The sequence below is a fragment of the Ascaphus truei genome, chromosome 17 (assembly GCF_040206685.1).
Source record: "Ascaphus truei isolate aAscTru1 chromosome 17, aAscTru1.hap1, whole genome shotgun sequence".
Taxonomy (NCBI): Eukaryota; Metazoa; Chordata; class Amphibia; order Anura; family Ascaphidae; genus Ascaphus; species Ascaphus truei.
The window spans coordinates 39,254,336-39,276,816 of record NC_134499.1 but is presented as its reverse complement, the minus strand read 5'-3'; the positions used below and the strand labels follow the sequence as shown (position 1 = coordinate 39,276,816).

General features: G+C 40.4%; 1 protein-coding gene across 16 annotated transcripts in view; it reads left to right on the top strand.

The window, feature by feature from the left end:
• CACNA1D (calcium voltage-gated channel subunit alpha1 D) overlaps positions 1-22,481 on the top strand; it is a 214,595-nt gene that overhangs the window by 144,453 nt on the left and 47,661 nt on the right. For 9 of the 16 annotated variants that reach the window (XM_075574879.1, XM_075574885.1, XM_075574883.1 and 6 more), the window contains 10 exons: positions 1,202-1,308; positions 2,867-2,954; positions 4,751-4,858; positions 6,892-6,944; positions 7,858-8,004; positions 9,291-9,492; positions 10,556-10,714; positions 11,263-11,373; positions 13,496-13,579; positions 15,350-15,433. In XM_075574879.1, coding sequence (XP_075430994.1) covers positions 1,202-1,308; positions 2,867-2,954; positions 4,751-4,858; positions 6,892-6,944; positions 7,858-8,004; positions 9,291-9,492; positions 10,556-10,714; positions 11,263-11,373; positions 13,496-13,579; positions 15,350-15,433 — 1,143 coding nt within the window. The remainder of the gene's footprint in view (positions 1-1,201; positions 1,309-2,866; positions 2,955-4,750; positions 4,859-6,891; positions 6,945-7,857; positions 8,005-9,290; positions 9,493-10,555; positions 10,715-11,262; positions 11,374-13,495; positions 13,580-15,349; positions 15,434-22,481) is intronic. The other 7 variants (XM_075574886.1, XM_075574877.1, XM_075574875.1 and 4 more) reach the window with 2 other exon arrangements.

Here is a 22,481-nt window from a genome sequence, read left to right as displayed (position 1 = left end):
TGCCTTACGGCTTAGCACAACCTTGTAAGTATAGCCCTATGTGTGTCTCCTGGCTACCAAATAGATACAGGAAAAATGATTTAGTTACTTTCACGAATATCGCCAGACAGATGTATTATTATATTAATGTATAATTATACTGGTATCTTTGGCCACTTACCCGATGATAACCTATGTGATTGACCTTGTTAATGGATATGTATGCGACAATTGGTGTTTCCTGAGCCGATGCTGAAGACTCCGTAAGAACAGTTCACTGTCAGATTGACTTGTTAAATATTTACTAAATGGCCTTGTGGCAGCAAAGAGCTTAAACCAGTAGCTTCCATTAATAAATGTTTTACAATGGTAAGTACTGTAGTGCTAATTCAGGGAAGCTCAACTCCCGTCCTCAAGGGCCACCAACAGGCCAGCTTTTCAGGATTTCCCGGCTCAGTCTCTGACTGAGCCACTGATTGAGCTACCTATGCTGAAGCAGGGATATCTGTAAACTCAAATCTGTCAATAGCCCTTGAGGATTGGAGTCGGTCACCCCTGATGGAGTGCATTCATTTCCCCCTAGTATGGTGCATGGACTTATTGCACTATAGAGCCTAACATCAGCTGATCACCACCGTGTTGGTTGTAGTGAACATATTGCTTTCTTTTTTTTAAATTATTATTCATGAGATATTTGTACCCTTAACATGTTTAATGATCTCTCGGTGGCTGATCAGTTAGTAGAAAACCTACTAAAGACACCATTTTACTGTCTACGTGTTCACATACTGTAAATTTCAAAATATTACCAATTACCTGGTACTTCCCTCAATCTTTATAGTTTATGAAAACTGACATTCAGGAGGCAATATATTACTTTCTGTAGTCATGTTCAAGGCACCTGCCTCCCCTCGCTAAATATAAGGAGGGCTTGTGTTCTACAATGGAGTAATAGTACACAAACATTGCAACACTTATGTATTTAAAATATAGTGGTGGTGGTACAAATTCTATCCCATTTATTTCTTATACGTTTTCAAAAGTTAACCAAAGAGCCGTTATCCTTTACTGTATACAATAATGTTATTTTGTATAACGCACCTAATCGCTGACCTTCTATAAGTGACTTAATTGCATGCTTGTAGATAATCTCCCTGTATACAGCTTTATGTGGGTAAATGGTAACTATTTGTAACTATTTTTTTAATTAATACCATTATAGATGTTGACATTTGGAGCATTTCTTCACAAAGGGTCTTTCTGCAGAAATTACTTCAATTTGCTGGATTTGCTCGTTGTGGGCGTCTCTCTGGTTTCCTTTGGCATTCAGTAAGTACTTCTTAGTGTTACTACTGTCGCAATAATCAGTATGTACTTCTTAGTGTTACTACTGTCGCAATAATCAGTAAGTACTTCTTAGTGTTACTACTGTCGCAATAATCAGTAAGTACTTCTTAGTGTTACTACTGTCGCAATAATCAGTAAGTACTTCTTAGTGTTACTACTGTCGCAATAATCAGTAAGTACTTCTTAGTGTTACTACTGTCGCAATAATCAGTAAGTACTTCTTAGTGTTACTACTGTCGCAATAATCAGTAAGTACTTCTTAGTGTTACTACTGTCGCAATAATCAGTAAGTACTTCTTAGTGTTACTACTGTCGCAATAATCAGTAAGTACTTCTTAGTGTTACTACTGTCGCAATAATCAGTAAGTACTTCTTAGTGTTACTACTGTCGCAATAATCAGTAAGTACTTCTTAGTGTTACTACTGTCGCAATAATCAGTAAGTACGTCTTAGTGTTACTACTGTCGCAATAATCAGTAAGTACGTCTTAGTGTTACTACTGTCGCAATAATCAGTAAGTACGTCTTAGTGTTACTACTGTCGCAATAATCAGTAAGTACTTCTTAGTGTTACTACTGTCGCAATAATCAGTAAGTACTTCTTAGTGTTACTACTGTCGCAATAATCAGTAAGTACTTCTTAGTGTTACTACTGTCGCAATAATCAGTAAGTACTTCTTAGTGTTACTACTGTCGCAATAATCAGTAAGTACTTCTTAGTGTTACTACTGTCGCAATAATCAGTAAGCACTTCTTAGTGTTACTACTGTCGCAGTAATCAGTAAGCACTTCTTAGTGTTACTACTGTCGCAGTAATCAGTAAGCACTTCTTAGTGTTACTACTGTCGCAGTAATCAGTAAGCACTTCTTAGTGTTACTACTGTCGCAGTAATCAGTAAGCACTTCTTAGTGTTACTACTGTCGCAGTAATCAGTAAGCACTTCTTAGTGTTACTACTGTCGCAGTAATCAGTAAGCACTTCTTAGTGTTACTACTGTCGCAGTAATCAGTAAGCACTTCTTAGTGTTACTACTGTCGCAGTAATCAGTAAGCACTTCTTAGTGTTACTACTGTCGCAGTAATCAGTAAGCACTTCTTAGTGTTACTACTGTCGCAGTAATCAGTAAGCACTTCTTAGTGTTACTACTGTCGCAGTAATCAGTAAGTACTTAGTGTAACTACTGTCGCAGTAATCAGTAAGTACTTCTTAGTGTAACTACTGTCGCAATAATCAGTAAGCACTTCTTAGTGTTACTACTGTCGCAATAATCAATAAGTACTTCTTGGTGTTACTACTGTCGCAACAATCAGGAAGTACTTAGTGTTACTACTGTTGCAATAATCAGTAAGTACTTGTTAGTGTTACTACTGTCGCAGTAATCAGTAAGTACTTCTTAGCACTGCCATCCCATTTTTTAAACTTAAGTGAGATGTTATCTGAAAATATATATATATTAATGTTTTTAACCTATGGTTTGATGTCTGAGGCAGAATGTTATGTTTGAAACCAATATTTACTCTTCAAATCAATCTTTCTATAGATCAAGTGCTATATCTGTGGTGAAGATTCTGCGAGTTCTGCGAGTGCTCAGACCACTGAGAGCCATCAACAGAGCTAAAGGACTCAAGGTCTGGGTGTTTCCCATGTATTCTTGGGTTTTCTGCATTGTGGTTACTGCACTAAATAAGGAGAAACAGAGACTGAATTAAAAAGTACAGTGAATTTATATCATGTACATTTAACGTAACTCGAACACCGCTATGTAAATCATCCAGGTCCAGGCCAGCAGAGACGTTCTGTTAATGTTTGCCTGATGGAGCCTTGCTTGGCTTTTCTCAGCCTAGGCTTGTTGTCTGGTACAAAGCCACCTTTAACATGAAATGGGAGTGGGCTGACTCAGTGAGTAAAGACACTGACTGGCACTGAGTGTGAATCAGGGGAACCTGGTTCAATTCCCGGTGTTGGCTCCTTGTGAACTTGGGTAAGTTACTTTATCTCCCTGTGCCTCAGGCACCAAAAACATAGATTGTGAGCTGTACAGGGCAGGGACTGTGTAGAGTGCTGCATACACTGTCAGTGCTTTACAAGAAAAAGCTTTATTTGTATTATGATTAAATCATAGTGAGTCCCAGTCATGTGTTATGCAGGATTATCATTTGCAATGAACATTTGTATTTTTTTAAAGGAGCCTGCTTATTTTTTGGCAGATTTTTTTTAAAATAAAGGATTGAAGCTGGTGGTCTGCGGAGCTGAACCCCATTAATTCCAGATCTGGGGACCCCCTACTTCTGTAAAGGGCTGCTGACAGATCTCCCGGGGCCCAAGACTACAGATTCGATGTCCCACCCCCCTCCTGTGTCGGTGGTCTTGCGAGTCCCCAGTTGCACACATCCTAGCTCTTCCCCTCCTTTATTTCCCACCCCACTCCTCCATGTATTTCTCTCTCCCCCTCTGCCTCTCACTTTCCCCCCTCTATTCCTCACTCTCCCCCTCTCACCCCTCTCTCGTCCTCATTCCCACTCTTACAACCCCTCTCTCCTCTTTCCTCTAACTCTCCTCCCCCTCCGCTATCACTCAATTAACCCCCTCTCATTCAATCCCTCAATCCTCCCATCTCACACATTCTCTCCTCCCTACCCCTCCTCCCCCCTGGCCACACACACACAATTCTCCCCCCCCCACCACAATAATCCCCCATCCCCAAATACATACAACACCCCTCTATCCCCAAATACATACAACCCCCCCCATTCCTAAATACATACAACACCTCCAAAAAAATACATACAACACCCCCCCAAAAATACATACAACACCCCCCCAAAAATAAATACAACACCCCCCTAAATACATACACATACCTTGTGCAAGGTCTCAGGCCCCTGGTGCCCCGTCTCTCCACGGCTGCTGTGAGCATCTCTCCCCGCACTGGGCCTCTTGCCAGGCCTGCCTGTCTCTCCCGCTGGTGCAAGCTGGGCCCCACTCCCAGCGTGGCCGGTCCCCCGCAGCCACCGAGCTGGCTTTCCCCCCCGTCAGCGGCCTGGCTTCCGGAGATACTTACCTCTGGAGTAGGTGCCGGTAGCTGCTCCCAAGCAGGGCTTTAAGGTATAATCCTCCCGCGTCACATGGGGCAACAGGAAGCTGCAGTGATGATGTCACAGCTTCCTATTGGCCCGCAGGACGCAAAATCTTTGGGCAGCGGCCATTATGTGATCCCTGGCACCCGAGGAGATTGGCGGAGGTGAGTATCTTCGTAAGCAGGGGGCCCCCAGAGCTGAAATTAATGGGGTTCATCTCCGTAGACCCCCATGCCTCAATCCTAAATTGAAAAAAATGAAATTCACAAAAAGTATTTGCAGGCTTGTTTTACCTGATAAATTAGATTTCTAGTTTAAAAACACACGTGTCTCCTCTCTTCCCGTAGCATGTTGTTCAGTGTGTGTTTGTTGCAATCAAAACTATCGGCAACATCATGATTGTTACAACCTTGCTGCAGTTCATGTTCGCTTGTATTGGGGTCCAGCTGTTCAAGGTGAGTGAGCACATAAAAGGTGGCTAAGCAATTAAAAAAACCATATGTAACACACCATATATATGCATATTGGCCTAACGTTTCGACTACCCACTGCAGCCTTTATCAGAGGTTCTTGATGATGCCTCCAGTACATAGCAGAAACATTAGGCCAAGAAAATACATGTATTTTTTGCATATCATGGTAGAGACGGGAGCAGGAAGATTGAGGCTATCGGGGAGACGTTCCATATAGGGTTTCTCGAAGATGTGACTTTTATAAAGGCGTGTGTGAAGGGTAGGAGACAAAGAACAACATGTATTGCAGATTGCCACAGTTTAGCAATATCATTAAAGTTTGTTCCTTGATTTAGATGATATAAAATTTATTTATTTGATGTATTTATAAAATGTTTGACCAGGAAGTAATACATTGGGGCTTATTCTGTAAGGTGTGATCAGTGTAGATGATGTGCTATCACAGGAAAAGCAGTACAATTAACGGGGCTTTCATGTGATAGCCCGACACCTGCGTTTATCACACCTTAGAGAATAAGGGCCATTGACAGTTACCGCTCGTTTTCAAGTATGCCCTGGGTACAGATTATGATGACAGATACATGGTTACATTAAAAGAACAGGGTTATACGTTATATTTAAAGTGATTGCACGAACAGTTAAAGATAATGTATGTTATGGGCGTATGTAGTGGTATTGTATAGTGAATTGTAGTGTGTATCAGGATAACATTTGTTCATTTGTAGCTATCCGACCTAACATTAGATATGTTATTTGCAGAACATTAATTTTACTTCGATCTGTGTAACTATTTTTTTTGGTATTTTTTGTGCAGCTTTGTTATAATCTTCAGGTTTATGAATATTTAAGTACTTCGTGTTAAAAGCGTGTGTTATATGCAAATAAACGGTCATAATAAGGATAGTCCCATTTCTGCTTTTTTTCTGTGCAACAGACATACATATAATCAGTATTCAAAGTACTTTAAAGAAATACTGTGGCTGATTTAAAGAAATTCCAAATCTACTGAACATTGGAGCAAAGTCCTTTGAACCTAATTATAGGAAGTTTACAGTATGCAGTGTGTGCTCTATAAACAAATGGAGAATTTTATTAAAATAAAACTTAAGATAGGAAGTATAACTGTTAGTGTGTAATAAAAAGTACCTCCTGAGCTAGCACACCACTGTTACCATTTTAGTACGCAAATTGCTTACATCTACTGACCATGAGTCTGATGCATGAACACATACAGTACAGTAGTAAAGATTACAGGCAGTCCTCGTTTTACAACGCATCGCTTTACAACGAATGGCTTATCCAATTCTATGCAATGCATACCTATATTCATTTTTACAACGCCAAAATGGCTTATCCAACGCTCTTACGACGCTTTGCAACGTTGTGTATGTGTGTATATATATATACATATTCACATAAACAACGTTGCAAAGCGTCGTAAGAGCGTATATATATAATATTATACTATATAATATTATATTATACTATATAATATATTATTTATTATGTTATATTATATATATAATACAGTATATACACTATATAATTTATATATGTGCTGCATATCTTATTGCCTGCATAAAATATTTGGTGTATTTTAGTGTTAAAAATGCCTTCAGGAACGGCACCTTTCATTTAAACAGTGTTCCTATGGGAAAACGTGTTTCGCTTTACAACGTTTCGCTTTACAACGCCATTTTGAGTAACGCATTGTGTCGGATAACCGAGGACTGCCTGTACCTCAATTATGTCTCTATAAGGTTTATTGTGCCACCTTTATCCAGACAATGTCTCAGATAAAGTTGATATCTTGTATGTTATAGTTCAGGGGTGGCCAACTCCAGTCCTCAAGGGCCACTAACATGTCAGGTTTTCATGATATCCATGCTTCACCATAGGTGGCAATCAGTGGCTCAGTTGAACATGGGTCCACTACAAGAATACAGACCCAAAACTGCACTTTGTTCATTTACATACATCACATGTTCAACATTTTCATTCTCTTCTGCATGCAGGGGAAGTTTTATCGCTGTTCAGATGAAGCAAAGCAGGCCCCCGAGGAGTGCAAGTAAGAACTGACTGCTTGCATGGGTATTTTCCGTCTCTTAAATAAAAACTATTTGTAATTTCCGCATCAAAATATAATTAGGATCCAAAAAAAGATTTCCATTTTGCTGTGTGCACTGACAAGTTACTCAATGTTTCATAAAGAACTTTGCAGACTTAATCTTGGTGGCACCTATAGTGCATTCTTTATGCTTTTAACCCTATGGGTATCAGAGAGGCCACGGCACTCGTCACACATCACTGACGACACGAGGAACGAGTCCTCTTCTGTGCCTCTACCAGTCAGATCTCGTGCAGCAGGATCTCCCTTAGAAAATTAGCAAAAAGCCCACGATGCAGCTGCCGCACCCTGGCACAAGCTTCCTTTCCAGAGCCCATGACGTGGTAGCGACTTCATGGAACATTCAAAAGTTTAAAGCCCTGCAATGAAATACAACCATCGTGAAATAGGGGCTGTAGGAATCTCTACAGTAATATCATGGAGATAAGGTGATAGAGGAGGGCCGATCCCAGGAGTGGACAACTCCAGTCCTCAAGGGCCACCAAAAGATCAGGGTTTACAGATATCCCTGCTTCAGTACAGGTGACTCAAGCAGTGGCTCATGATTGAGCTACCTGTGCTGCAGCAGGGATATCCTTAAAACCTGACCTGTTGGGGGCCTTTGAGGACTGGAGTGTCCCACCCCTGACCTATCCTGAAGAGCTTACAGTCCGTTTTGGGTCTCTGAAGCACAGTAGGTTTCGAACTATTGTAGGTTCTTCCACTCAAATGGAATGTTATTAACCCCAAGGCCATCACCATCTCCCAAAACAGGGAACACTAGCAGATCTTTCTAGTCTTATCCCTTCTTCTTAAGACTAAATAACTTCCATTTGGTCAACTACAATAATTTTTATTTTATTTTTTCCCACAGAGGCAAATATATTGTTTACAAAGACGGAGATGTGAATAACCCTTCGATCAGAGAGCGAGTGTGGTTTAACAGTGACTTCAACTTTGACAATGTCCTCTCAGCAATGATGGCTCTGTTTACTGTTTCCACCTTCGAAGGTTGGCCTGCGTACGTAAGCGTTACTAGATTCTTCTCCAGGAGGCGACATGTCCAATGTCACTTCAGGTCTCGCTAGCACAGTTGACAATAAGCCCTTGTTAATAGGCACTTGCGCTGTGCCTAACTGAAGACAGGCGGTTGCAGTAATACCAAAGATGTAGTGGGGAAGCTGGAGTTACAGACCATTTTTTCACATGCTCTCAGTGGTGGGCATTTTTCTATCAATGTGGATCAACAATGCATAGCAAATACCCTGTGGCAAGGACAAGGTTTATAGTTACTGAGCTCCCCCATTAGTGTTCGTTAAAGCTAAAAGCTGCTGGAGACCCTCATATTCATTGCAAAGATTTACTCTATGTAACAAATGTTTAAAGGTGCAATTCCTCCCATAAAAGTACTCTAAAACCTATTCCATATAGTGCAGTTATGTTCTGAATTTTAAAAAGAAATGTGTTTCAACCACACATTAAATAGGTTATGACGGGTAAAAAAAGTGACAAAAACCGTACACCGCACAGTGTACAGCAAATAAAAATATCACTTGTGAGCACATTAGCACATCTCAGACAGGTCTGCAACCCTGCCCTAAAATGGATAAGCAAAATGTGACACTGAGTGCTCATTTGCATGTCATTTCCCAGAATCCCAGGCTGCAGTGACAACATTGTCTGCTAAGAGATAATGGGGAAGGGCGGGGTTGCAGCCCTGAGACTTGTGAATGTGCTCACAAGTGATATTTGTATTTGCGAAAAAGAAATGTAAAATGACGCTATTATTCCCAATTATTACTTGCTATTAAAGCAATGCTAGTCCTATTTTCCTGCCTCCAGAATTATAAGCATATGAAAAGTTACATCATAAAATAAAGAGTTTTATTGAAAAGTGAAGTTAACATAAAATATGTTTCTTAAAAGAGCACATCAGTTATTGTACCTTACATGTGTACCTAATGTCATGGCATTAACAGTCCTCATTAAACCAGCCCCGTTCATGCCGATGGCCGTTTTTTCAATCTGATGCTTCATGCAGCAGTGTACGCACTATATACATTAAGAGTGTCTGGAAGGTTAAAATGCAGCTCTCCCCAGAGCCCATTGTAGTCTAAAGGTTGCCATGGTAACCTCAGAAGCAAGCGATTAAGAAAATCATGTTTTTTTAAATCTAGTAAAGCCGAGCAGGACGTGCAAGGGGGCTAGATACAGTACTAACATTATGTGAGTTACGCTCATATAGAATACTGTATGTACAGGTATGAACATTACATTCTGTAGTAACAATTTGTATGTCTTTTTTAGACTCCTCTACAAAGCCATTGACTCTAATGGTGAAAACGTTGGCCCTGTATACAACAACAGAGTGGAGATATCGATTTTCTTCATTATCTACATCATCATCATCGCTTTTTTCATGATGAATATCTTTGTCGGTTTCGTGATCGTTACATTCCAAGAACAGGGAGAAAAGGAGTACAAGAACTGTGAGCTGGACAAGAACCAGGTCCGCATGCTGTCTGTGTCCCCACGGATTAGAGCAGGGGCAGCCAACTCCAGTCATCAAGGGCCACCAATAGGTCTGGTTTTAAGGATATCCTTGCTTCAGCACAGGAGGCTCAATCAGTGGCTCAGTCTTTGACTGAGCCACTGATTGAGTCACCTTTGCTGAAGCAAGGATATCCTTAAAACCTGACCTGTTGTTGGCCCTTGTGGACTGGAGTTGCCCACCCCTGACCTATCCTGAAGAGCTTACAGTCCGTTTTGGGTCTCTGAAGCACAGTGGGTTTTGAAATACTGTAGGTGCTTCTACTCAAATGGAATGTCATTACCCCATTTCCTGTGCTGAAGCAGGGATATCCTTAAAACCTGTTGGTGGCCCATGAGGACTGGAGTTGGCCACCCCTGCCTTAGGCCAGAGGTGCGCAAACTGGGGGGCGTAACATTTTCGGGGGGTGGAGGGGTGCAGCGCTTACAGAGACCCTGCGCACTTCCCCAAAGCATTTAAATTAAATGCCGGGGAGCGCGCAGGGCCCCTGTAAGTTCCCTTACCTGGTCTCCATCGCTTCTGGCGATTTCTCTGTCATTTGACGACAGAGACAAGGGAAGGGGGACGGGGGGGAGAGGAGGCAGGGAGCGCAGACGAAAACATTTGCACACCCCTGTCGTAGACAATACACCAAAACATGTTTGCCGTTCTCCCAGGAGGGGGCACCAGAGATATATCAACTTGCTTTTTAGGAGAGAAAAAAAAAACAGTTGTATACAAGTAAAATTTGCTTTAGCAGGAGGCTGTGCTTCAGACTTTTTTTATCTTTGTAATCCTATATATTCAGGGTCCTTATTTATGTTGGTGGGGAAGCATATGTGGAAATACAGTATATAACTATAAGTTATTGATTATTCGTCATGATTATCCAAGCTAATAAGTGTTACCTGCTGTCTCATGCATATATTGTGTTTACCCAATGTTACTTTCATGGTCTTATTGCCTACCACAGAGGCTGTTGTGTAATATAAGGATGACACTGCCACGTCTAAAACAGAACCTTAACAATTATGTTTTGCAGCGACAATGTGTGGAATATGCGTTGAAAGCTCGTCCTTTCAGAAGATATATTCCAAAAAACCCGTACCAGTACAAATTTTGGTATGTGGTTAACTCCACTGGGTTTGAATACATCATGTTTGTTCTCATCATGCTGAATACACTGTGCTTGGCCATGCAGGTAGGAATCAGCGAGTGGTACTGAATGCTCTGTGTGAGTATTATGTATATGAAATAGTAACATCAAAGCACCACCCGTGCTCATGGATCCCTTTGTATAACGTCCTAGATCTACATCTAGTGCAGGGGTGGCCAACTCCAGTCCTCAAGGGCCAGCAAGCGCCCAGGTTTTAAGGATATCCCTGCTTCAGCACAGGTGGCTCAATCAGTGGCTCAGTCAAAGACTGAGCCACCTGTGCTGAAGCAGGGATATCTTTAAAACCTGGCCTGTTGGTGGCCCTTGGGGACTGGAGTTGGCCACGCCTGCACTAGATGTAGATCTAGAAAGTTAGACACCCCTGATCTAGGTCAGTGAAGATGTAGTAGGTCGATCATTGTTTTAAAGTAACACTTTCTCCCTGTTACTACAGACTGATCACTGTCATAAGGTGTTCGTTATTAAACCCCACCTTATTTCAAATTCTGTATATTCAATTGTATTGTATGTAATTTTTTAGTGTCAAGTTAACTAGCCATCAAAACACAAGCAATGTGTCTGTTTATTTTCAGCACTATGGTCAGTCCAAAACTTTTAATGATGTCATGGACGTGATGAACATGGTCTTCACTGCTGTGTTCACTGTTGAAATGGTTTTAAAACTTATAGCTTTCAAACCTAAGGTAAGTGTCAGATTGCGTTACATAGTAATATCATTTACATGGGGTGGGGGGGAAAGCTTAGTACTTTACAATCTAACGATTATAGTATAACTTCTGAAAACTCAATCACTATACGTTATGTTTAACTATGTTTCAAAATTTTAACATGTGCAAATACTAATCAGAATAACTATGGCCCATATCAATACAGTGAGTAGATGGATAACTCATAGCTAATATCACATTGAATTCCATTCAAGTGAATGGACATTACTGCCTTGTGAACGGTATATAACTGCATTTTTCATCCCGTTGAACACAGTAGTTAATGATGGGAACTACTGGTATTGAGATATTGCACATTCACATAATGGTACAGTATAAGTCAGAAGCATTGTATTACTGCGTAGAAGAAGTCTATGAATAAAAAATGTATAAGCATTAGCATTAATATTATTATATATGAGTCTTATTTTACTGGAAACTTTCACAATGCCTCTTACACTAATGAGGGTTAAAAGTTACAATAAGCTGTACCCAGCACTGACTTGTTTAGAGTACATGGCCGATTTTCTGACATTTACCATTTGTGTATTATCTTGTGTCAGATTTGTGTGAAAAAAAAGGAGAGATGGCTTGTAAGTGACAAACATAGGTGATTGCTGTGTTCAAATTTATTTATAAGTGCATGAGAAAGTTGATTTGCTGTGACTTGTCCATATTATATCTCTCCCCATCTAGAACTGCTTAGGTTTGTCATGTGCTTTTTGTGTGTGCGTTTGATAGGAAATGACTGAGAATTGTGCACTTAATGTGCATAAAATTGTAAATATTGAGTATCATCTCTCATCTTAAAATACTTGTGAGAACAAGAAGATAAAGAGACACCGCAAAATACAAAGTACAGTAGAAGTATCATTTAAATTTATAAGGAAGAGGATGAAGCTGCACATTATATTTTATTGACTAAATGAAATAGCTGTAATATAATGTAGAGCGTGGGGTTAGTAGATCAGACGAACAATCAGACTACTGTCTGCAATGTTTTGGCATGCAAAATGGAAGTCTGCAACTGCATGAAATATTGGGATTTTAGTTTGTGACGTTCTGCTATAATTATGTTTATAAATGGTTTAAAGCCAGGTGACCAGTCCGCTTGTTACCCGATCTTCCTTGCATGCGTTATGTGATGTGGATACCAGTGCAACATTGCTGACAATGGATACAAAAGCTCTACAATATTATAATGTGCTAAGCTTCAACTCTTCCTAGAAGCCTTTCAGCCCAAACCCACCAGTTTGATCTGTGTTACTGGGCATAGAATGGTTGCCGTCTACTTTAAAGGGCAATTTAAAACTATGAATGAGAGTCAACTTTAATACCACTGAGGAATAGGTTGTAAAAGGCTATATCAAGCCAAAAATCTGTTATGTAACCATAAGGTAGGGATAAAGCTAACATTTTGGGGATAGATACAGTGACTTTCAAATTTAAAATAACAATAAGAATTTTTGGAACAAAGCGCAGACTATTTTAGATGATGCCTTAAGGGGCGTAGAACAGACTTTACCCGTGGGACTTCTTCAATATGCTCTGAAGCGAGCAGCCGAAAACTCCATTTGACTTGAGTGAGAATTGTTTGGCCGTTTGCACGTGTTTGAGGCACATTGTAACATCCCGTGCAAAGCAGGGGCTCTGCTGCCACCTATAGAGGTATATTCATTAAAGTATGGTAACCATTACTGATCGTTAATGGCCATCTCTAATTGATGAATATACACTTGCAGCTTTATGCCACCTTAAGTTAATCATATTTTGATTCACTTGTGCTCGTTACTCAAATCCTTTCCCAGACCATCCTATTAGCTGTCTTATTTGTCTTTATTTGTTCATCGTCCTCAGGAGTGGGCAACTCCCGTCCTCAAGGGCCACAAACAGGTCAGGATATCTATGCTTCAATGTCTTCGACTGGACCACGGTTGGTGGCCCTTGAGGACTGGAGTTGCCCACCCCTGATCTACCTACTGTATGTTGGTGTATACTTTTGTTCAGACAGAGCACAGCAAACATGATTTTCCACATGTCGCCTTCTTGAAATGTTATTTGTAACCACATCCATTTGCACCCTGCCTGCTCTGTTCAGGGCTATTTTAGTGATGCCTGGAACACCTTTGATTCCCTCATCGTTATTGGCAGCATTGTAGACGTGGTTCTCAGTGAAGCAGATGTGAGTATGCCCCCGTGGCTCCTCTGACTTTGCTTGCTACTGTCCCTTTTTATTTTCTCCCTGTTTCTGGACAAGTCACAGATTTCAATTTGAGATTTCTCTCACTGTTTCCTACATGAATCTGGGGAAATGGGCATTTGATTGATTGTGTTGTTTTTACCTTTCCTTCTAATTACTGTTACTTACTGAACACAATGATTTCTTTGTACGCATGGATATAACTTTATACAGTGGGTACAAGCATAATATGGTTGTCATATCAGAACGATATGCCACCGTCTTTTGAATTCCCTGCAGTTATGTGGCAAAGATGATGCAGAGCTGGGGTTGAAAACAGCACTGGAGTTATAGAAGTTGCTTTCACGTAATTTTATACACGTATGTTTTTGTGCCCCAGTGTGGCACCAAATTGGAAAGCATATTTGATACATGGTATTTATTCAATAAAGTTTGATACCAGTTAATGATCCTTAATTATCATTTAAGTGAATGTTATGTTAACAGCCGTTAATCGTTTTCATACTTCAGTGAATAAATCCCATTTCTCTCTATGGGGCAGATTCATCAAGGGCTGGGTGAAGGGTTCAGGCCTGGATTAATCTCTGAGCACAGTGGACACAGTGCCTGGGGCCTACCAAGCTCCCAAAAGGAATACGCAAAAGTTTTAGGCATAAAAGAAATCTCAGATGACTCAAAAATGAGAAAAGAAAACTGCTGAATTAAACTTAATCATTTGCTTTCATTGAATTACTTTACAAAACCTTTTTATTATAATAATAAATCTACAAATATGGAAGTATATATACACACACACGCATGTAACGTTACATAAAATTGTGAGATATTATGGAAAGTTGAATAATCAACAATTAATAATAAGTAGTGCAACAGCTCAACACAATAGTACAATGTAGAGTGTTGGCTATCTGAATTAAGTTTACTGATATTAGCTCTGACTTAAGTAAATGTACATTAAACATTAACTTTGCAGCTCTTTTCATTAACAAAATCACAGACTACATCTTCCAATAACATTTTTTGCAAAAGCTGATTCTCATTTGAGAATAGTGCAAGTGAAGATAGGCGTTCCTGTCCCATGGCTGAACCTAAGACCGTTCTGTATACGTTTCGGCTTTAAAACAGAGCGTTCCCCTTCACAGTTTGTTCCAAAAAATGGCGAGATACATTCTAAAAGCGATGTTAACATTTGGAAAACGTGTCGCCAAATTGTGTGCTATTTGTGCTCTGGTCATTTCTGCCCCAGATTTCTTGTGTGCTGCACACATACGTGAGAACAACAGAAACTCGTCTGTGAATGCATGCATCTGATGGATATATATCTATTAATGACCTTGTTCTAGAGGCCACTTCATCACTGGACATAGATCTATCAACAACAAAAACGAAACGTTTCATTCACTGTGGCGTATGCTGCCGCTGTCTGCCCATCTCAATGATAAGTTTACCCATTATAGGAAGGGTAAAGGGTAAGGAAGGGCTATCTTGTGGGCCTACAATTACGAGAGTGCTCAGGGCCTACAAAGACTTTACTCCGGCTGTGGCTACAAGTTATTGACTTGAATGGGAGATAGTGACAGGTCGTGGCACTAACCTGTGCTTGATGAATCTGCCCCTGTGTGCAATTCCCTGACACAATATGAAGTCAGATGTTACAGCATGGAGAACTCTACTGGTTATAATACTATTCTTCTCTTGTTTCCCACTTTCTGTTTGTCTTCTCTTTTCCCAACTGAATGCTTGCTCTAACAGCACTATTTCACTGATGCATGGAACACTTTTGATGCCTTAATTGTTGTTGGTAGCGTCGTTGATATTGCTATAACAGAAGTTAATGTAAGTAACTGCGGCCTTCCACAGTCACTAAGTGCAGCTTTTAATATGTACCTGAAACTGCAAAAAGAAATGATTTGTACCATGTGTTTTTTATTGTGTTACTCCGCTAAATCTGAATAGAAATGAACCATACTGGGTAATCTGTGTCAGCCAATTGAATTACTAGATTTCTGGAGGTTATTCTGGGCTATGAGAAAAGGTTTAACCAATCAGAAAGCATTATTGAGTAAATAAATAAATAAAACTGCAGACAATATCGGTAACACGATTTTTAACACATTAGTCAAAATCACACGATACAAACAGGTGGTGGTTAACAAATTACGTTATTTGGGGTATTTTGACACGATCATGTTAAGAATAATGGACGCTACATCTGTTTGTGTTATGAAGTGATATCATATTAATATCTTTGGAATAGAGAGGTGTAATAGAATACTTGCTCTGTGCAATGCTGTGAAAACAAATATATAGACTTTACTCTCGTTCAGGGGTAGCCAACTCCAGTCCTCAAGGGCCACCAACAGGCCAGGTTCTCAGGATATCCCTGCTTCAACATAGGAGGCGCAATCAGTGGCTTAGTTACCTGTGCTGAAGCAGAGACTGATTGAGCCACCTGTGCTGAAACAGGGATATCCTGAAAACCTGACCTGTTGGTGACCCTTGAAGACTGGAGTTGGCCACCCCTGCACTAGTTAATTCTGTTTTAGGTTTACTTCAGCATTTATATTGCAGCCGAAACCTATGCTCATAAGGCCTCATTCCTGCAGAATTTAGACGAGTTTTTGATTTCCAGTAGAGGTAAACAATATCCCTTTATCTTGGGAACTTCTTCCAAGGACTCCAGATACAAATGCTTTTTAGTTTTTTAATGGAAGTGTCACTTAAATAACCTAAGAGATGTGCCCCTATTTCCTGAGAAATCATTAGTGTAAACTCCATAGTAATTATGCTTCCAGTTTCCATCAAACTATCCCCATTCGCACTGTTGTAATCTCTAACATAATACTGTAAGTAGTAGGATGCCACTTCAGTTGTGTACAGTAGATGCCCAGAAGGTATATGGAGTATTTGATATGCAATCTTCTCTTATAGCTTAGAGCGTTTAAGCAAAATGTTATTAACACTAAAGTGATATGTATTTTTTTCTGTAACCCTTGTCTGAATGATTTTTGCATGTTCACAACTTTATCAACTTAAGTGATATATATATATATATATATATATATATCTATATATATATATATATATATATATATTGCCAGCTTTACTAATAAGCTAGTGGCTGACTTCAAACATATTTTACATCATATAGTATTATTACCTGCTACTGCATTCTTCCTTTAAAGCAAGAGACAGGGGGTACCCAACGCTGCATCCAATTGACAAAACACATAGAGTAAAATACTTCAATAATAATAAAATACTTGGTTATTTAGTTAACCCTTTGGCCAAAGGCGTCATAAGCCTGCATACCAACGTCAAGGTATAACCAAGATAATGCAGGTCCTACACTACACTGTGAACCCTTCCCCTTACCTCTGTGAGAGGGGAACCATAATGGGTCTTGTTCCTGCAGCAAGTGAAATGACCTTCCAACTTAAAGGGTGAAGGGGGAGGAGTGAGCTCTGGGAGGAGGTGCCACAGCCTCCAAAAGAGACATAGGTTAACACAGATTCCCAGCAAGCTCAAACTCCCACACCCACCACAAAGTGAATATATATTTATGTCAACCAGAGCGCTATTGAGCGTGGCAATTGTATATAACAAGAGACAGAGGGTGCCCAACGCTGCATCCAATTGACAAAACACATAGAGTAAAATACTTCAATAATAATAAAATACTTGGTTATTTAGTTAACCCTTTGGCCAAAGGCATCATAAGCCTGCATACCAACGTCAAGGTATAACCAAGATAATGCAGGTCCTACACTACACTGTGAACCCTTCCCCTTTAAAGCAGCAGGCTGCACTGGTCACTTTTTTCCTTTATTCCCATTTTTTATTTATAAAAGATCTCTTGCCCTTTTGTGAGATGTTTTAATTTTCAAAATCCGATGCTTTAACTATGTTTAATTTACATTGAATGTTATCAGAGACATCAACATTTAAGAGCAGAAATCCATGAGTTTTGGGGATCTGGGGCCAAGAATGGTGTTTTAATGGAAACGCACTAATCTTTATCAGGGAGACGCCACTGATGTCTAAGGGGCCTATTCACTAAACCTCGATAAGTGACTTAACGCTGGTTAAGTGCACTTTGCAAGCGATTTTGCATGTGCAGCTATTCACAAAGCTTCGATAACATGTACAAACCGCTTGAAACGGCTTTTAAACACGCATTAGCACTCTTGTTTTGACATGCCGTGCGGTAGCTTAAAAAAACTGAAACTCCCATTTCTTTGCCAGTAGCTGCTATTCACAAAGCTCATGGATGCAGATCGCAGGTTAAACACTCACGTTTTCTCCCCACTACCTAAAAAGTGGCGAGATAGGAAATGCGATTTCCCTCCATAGCCGGAAGTAGGGTTTTTGCGTGGAGGAGCAGGACATCCTGACCTAATAGGTATCTCCGGTTATTTATATGTCCCCATAAAAATAAATTAGGGAGACATGCCTGTACTGAAAAATGAACATACCCGAGGGACCATGGGAGATTGTTACATTTCCCATTGTCTGGGTTAGTTCAATGCTAGAGCTGCTGTCCTGAATAGCAGAAGTTGTGGGTTCTAATCCTGTTGGGTCTGCCACTGGTACCCCCTTCATCACAAGGGTCTTTAAACTGCTTGGTCTTAAGGATATATTTTAAGATCTGTTGTCTGTTGTCTAAATTTAGCATAGGTTGAACTTGATGGACGTATGTCTTTTTTCAACCTCATCTACTATGTAACTATGTGTGACTCCTTTAAATATCATTTGTATAGACATTAGCATATCTCCCAGGGTACCTCAGGTATGTTCATTTTTCAGCACAGGCATGTCTCCCTAATTTATTTGGAGGGAGATTAGAGGGGACATATCAAACTGGAGATAGAAACTCCTCTTCTACTCCTCTTCTTCTCCTCTTCTTCTCCTCTTCTCCTCTTCTTCTCCTCCTCCTCCTCTTCTCCTCTTCTTCTCCTCCTCTTCTTCTCCTCTTCTTCTCATCCTCTTCTTCTTCTCCTCTTCTTCTTCTCCTCTTCTTCTTCTCCTCTTCTTCTCATCTTCTCTTCTCCTCCTCTTCTCTTCTTCTCTTCCTCCCACCTCAGGCCCTGGAGGGAAATTGTATGTTAAGTTTGTTTCGCTTGTTAAGCAAATACAATCTAGTTTGGCATTTTTTTACCAAACACTACTGTACCGTGAGGTAGGAACATGCCAACCCGTTCGATGTTGCAATGAACTTATCGCAGTTTAGTGAATAGGCTCCTAGAGATGCTGATGCTACAAGTCAGTGAATTCAAATCAGTGAGATTCACAGAAAATCAGTGAAAGTTGACATGTCTGTGTTATATTAATGAGTCCGTTTAATACATAGGCCCAATAGTATGTGAGCTATACATACCAAAAAAACATTCTCGCTCCTTTGTGTTCTTCAAAAATAGTTTTTTTTCCACAGAGCATACAAGTAAATGAACCAAATTGGCCAATGCAATAGTTTTTGTAAAACTTCGTAATGTTGAGTCTAGTACAGAGGGCTCAACTCCAGTCCTCAAGGACCACCAACAGGTCAGGTTTTCAGGATATCCCTGCATCAGCAGAGGTGGCTCAGTCATTATGACAGAGCTACTGATTGAGCCACCTGTGCTGAAGCAGGGATGTCCTGAAAACCTGACCTGATGGTGGCCCTTGAGGACCGGAGTTGGCCATCCCTGTTATAGGGGGAAACTCACTGGTATGTTATAACGCTGCAGGTATTTAGAATGTGATGTCATCAAATGTGAATAAGCTAAAAAAATAGTATTTAAAAGGAAGTTGGAAAAACAGTTTGTCCATCTACATTTCTAACGTCTAAGGCTACATAACGCATGCTTAGTGACCGTGGTGACCTTCCCTTCTGTGGCTAATAACGGTGTGTCTTCTCCTATATACTAGTACATTTTCTGTGCTTTACATTTCGTAACGTGTGCAGTGTAAATGAATATACTCTGCTTTTTGTTTTTTCTTAGTAGGTACTGTATGTTTTTATGTATATGTGACTTTATTGACTTTGTACCCTGTAAGTTCAATACATTCTCTTAATCAGTTATCATCATTTTACCACAGCACCCATTAGTTCTCTTTAATGTTTGTCATTTTCAGTTGTTGTATTTATCCACAACGATCATTTCACACGGCATCATTTCAACATAATAGCCATGACTCGCATTCAATCATATTACGAGCAACATTCATAATATGTACATAGTGGCTTTTAAGTCTGTCTTTGTCTAGATCAGGAATGGGCAACTCCAGTCCTCAAGGGCCACCAACAGGTCAGGTTTTAAGGATATCCCTACTTCAGCACAGGTGGCTCAGTCGAAGACTATGCTGAAACAGAGATATTCATAAACCCTGATCTGTTGGTGGCGTTTGAGGACTGGAGTCAAAGACTGAGTCACTGATTGAGCCACCTGTGCTGAAACAGGGATATCCTGAAAACCTGACCTGTTGGTGGCCCTTGAGGACTGGCGTTGCCCGCCCTTTGTCTAGATCCATTTTGAAGCAATGAAGGGGCTTGTAAAGAATTTCAGAGCATATATCTTGAAGGTCCTTCTATTGTATCACTTGGGTTCAGTTGGATGGAGTATATTGGTATAAGTTAGACTGTGTGTTAGCTGTGAGACTTTGGCTCAGTTCCACAAAGCTCCGTTCAAAGGCCAGTAATATAACATTAAGTAGAGTCTGCTCCCATAAACAGCATTGCGTTAACTATGGTGCCCGTTGGTAAAAATGAGCCGCAAAAGAGGCGTTTACCTTATCATACCATATCCACTAAGGTCCGTTAAGGTTAACACAGGGACTTAACGTAAACTTGGCGTTACATATAAATACCGCTCCCCCTCTCTTTCTCTCGCTACTCTCCTTCAAAAGCTCCTTTTTTAGGGTCGGGTGGGAGTAAGGCTGATATATACTTAACGTCATGTAGCCATGTGGATATGCATTAACCTGAGGGAACATACCATCCGGAACTGTTTCAGATAGTGTCACGTTATGACCCCCGATTTAACAGAGTGTTGTGGGTCTACCCCTAAATACTCTACCCCAGAAGTTAACACTGGGTCCAAATGCACAGTAAGCAAGTTAATCCAATTACAATGTGTCAAGCACAACAATATATAGGAAATATATACTAGATACTTAATTCCGTTTGTAGCAATACTGTGACATCATCTAACCAGTATTCATATTTATTCTATTTTTAGAAATTTGTGCAGGCAAGTATATAACAATCTTTGGAAATTATATTTAACTGCACAATGCACAGTTGTAACATGTTTTTGCACATTTGTTGCACCTGGTTTCACTGGCGAAATCATTAGTCATCTTCACCTTGCATGTAACAAACCAGAAATGAAAAAAAATGGCTTTGTTTTTGGACAATTTCACTTCTTTATCATCCCAAAACTTTACACGTGACCTTAATCATGGGAAAGGTACATTTGCGTTCATAGTACCTATATGGCTGTATGACGAATTAGATGACTGATGATGCCAATGGTTCATAAAGCATGTTCACAGTCTGATTCACACCACATTTTTGCTTTTTGCACTTTAACTGAAGTCTGCACATAACATCTGTCTTCCATGTATATTGTTTACTTTGTAATGAAAATTGTATACGTACTCACAATTGTATCCAATTGGAATTCACACTCAGACAGAAGCGGAACTACCATTGGTGCATCAGATGCAAGGCTCCAGGACCGCGTGACCTTAAGGCACGGCACTGCCTGTCTCCTCATTGCTTCACATGGCGCACCGTGCTAAGAATTCTGGGGCAAGTTTTTTTAAGTGCTCAGCAGCTGTCAATCACTGCACTGAAAAAGTACCCCTCAGAGGTCTTCACATTGGGCTACTCAGCACCCAGTGGACAGAGGTCACAGGCAGGGCAAGAAGGAGCGGGAAGGGGGGATATGTTTTGCAATGGGCCCCCCTTTTACTAGGGGCCGCTGCACACACACCCCTTGCTCCTTCTCCTTCAGTTATTTAGTTTAAGTACTGTGGGGCTATGGACTCCGTTTGCCCTCCCTTTAGTAGAGAAAGCATATAAAGCAAACCAAACAAAAAGAGAAAATGGCAGCGCACAGCTCTCCGTAGGGAGACGGGCAAGAGTGCACAATTAAACAAACCAGTATATTAGGCACATGGGAAGTAAACACCGCTAGAAGACAAAAATAAACGTCTGGCGCGTTTTGCACTTATGGGCCCTTTGTCAAAGAGTAAGTACAACACCTATTAAGGTGGTTAAGTACCAGAACACACAGGAAGCTGAACCGTGGGCCCTGGGAACCAGCGTCCCACTGGGAACCACTGGAGAGGGAGCGTCAACCTAAGTGAGAAAAGACCAGGGACTGCGATATGGCGACCTCTCTGCTGGAGGACTATCCTACATATAAAATCGCTGATACTGCGCACAGACATATCAACAGTTAATACGGTTTGGATAAAAAGAATGGCCGTCTATGCTTTACAAAGAATGGACTGATTACGGTCAATCTCATTTGTTTACATTTTGTATCTTTTACATGCATGGGAATATACACCGGATCAGGATATATACATTGTATATATATAAAAAATTCAATCTCAGACAGAATGAATAACAGGCGCAGATAAAAATATCAGTAATTAATAAAATAATACACAATGTGTCACGGAAGATGTTCGGGGTACTAACCAAGTCCCAATTGTCTTGGTTTTCTTGTCTGTGAGGTGACACACCCACACTGCCTGATTTTATCAGCTATGTTGTAAGTAGCCAATTTGCTATTTGTATATAAAGTTGCTGTTTCATACTTCACTATTGTGGCCCTTTATGTGCAAAACTCACAGCCGTTCTACATTGCGTCAGCATAGGCGTAACATCACG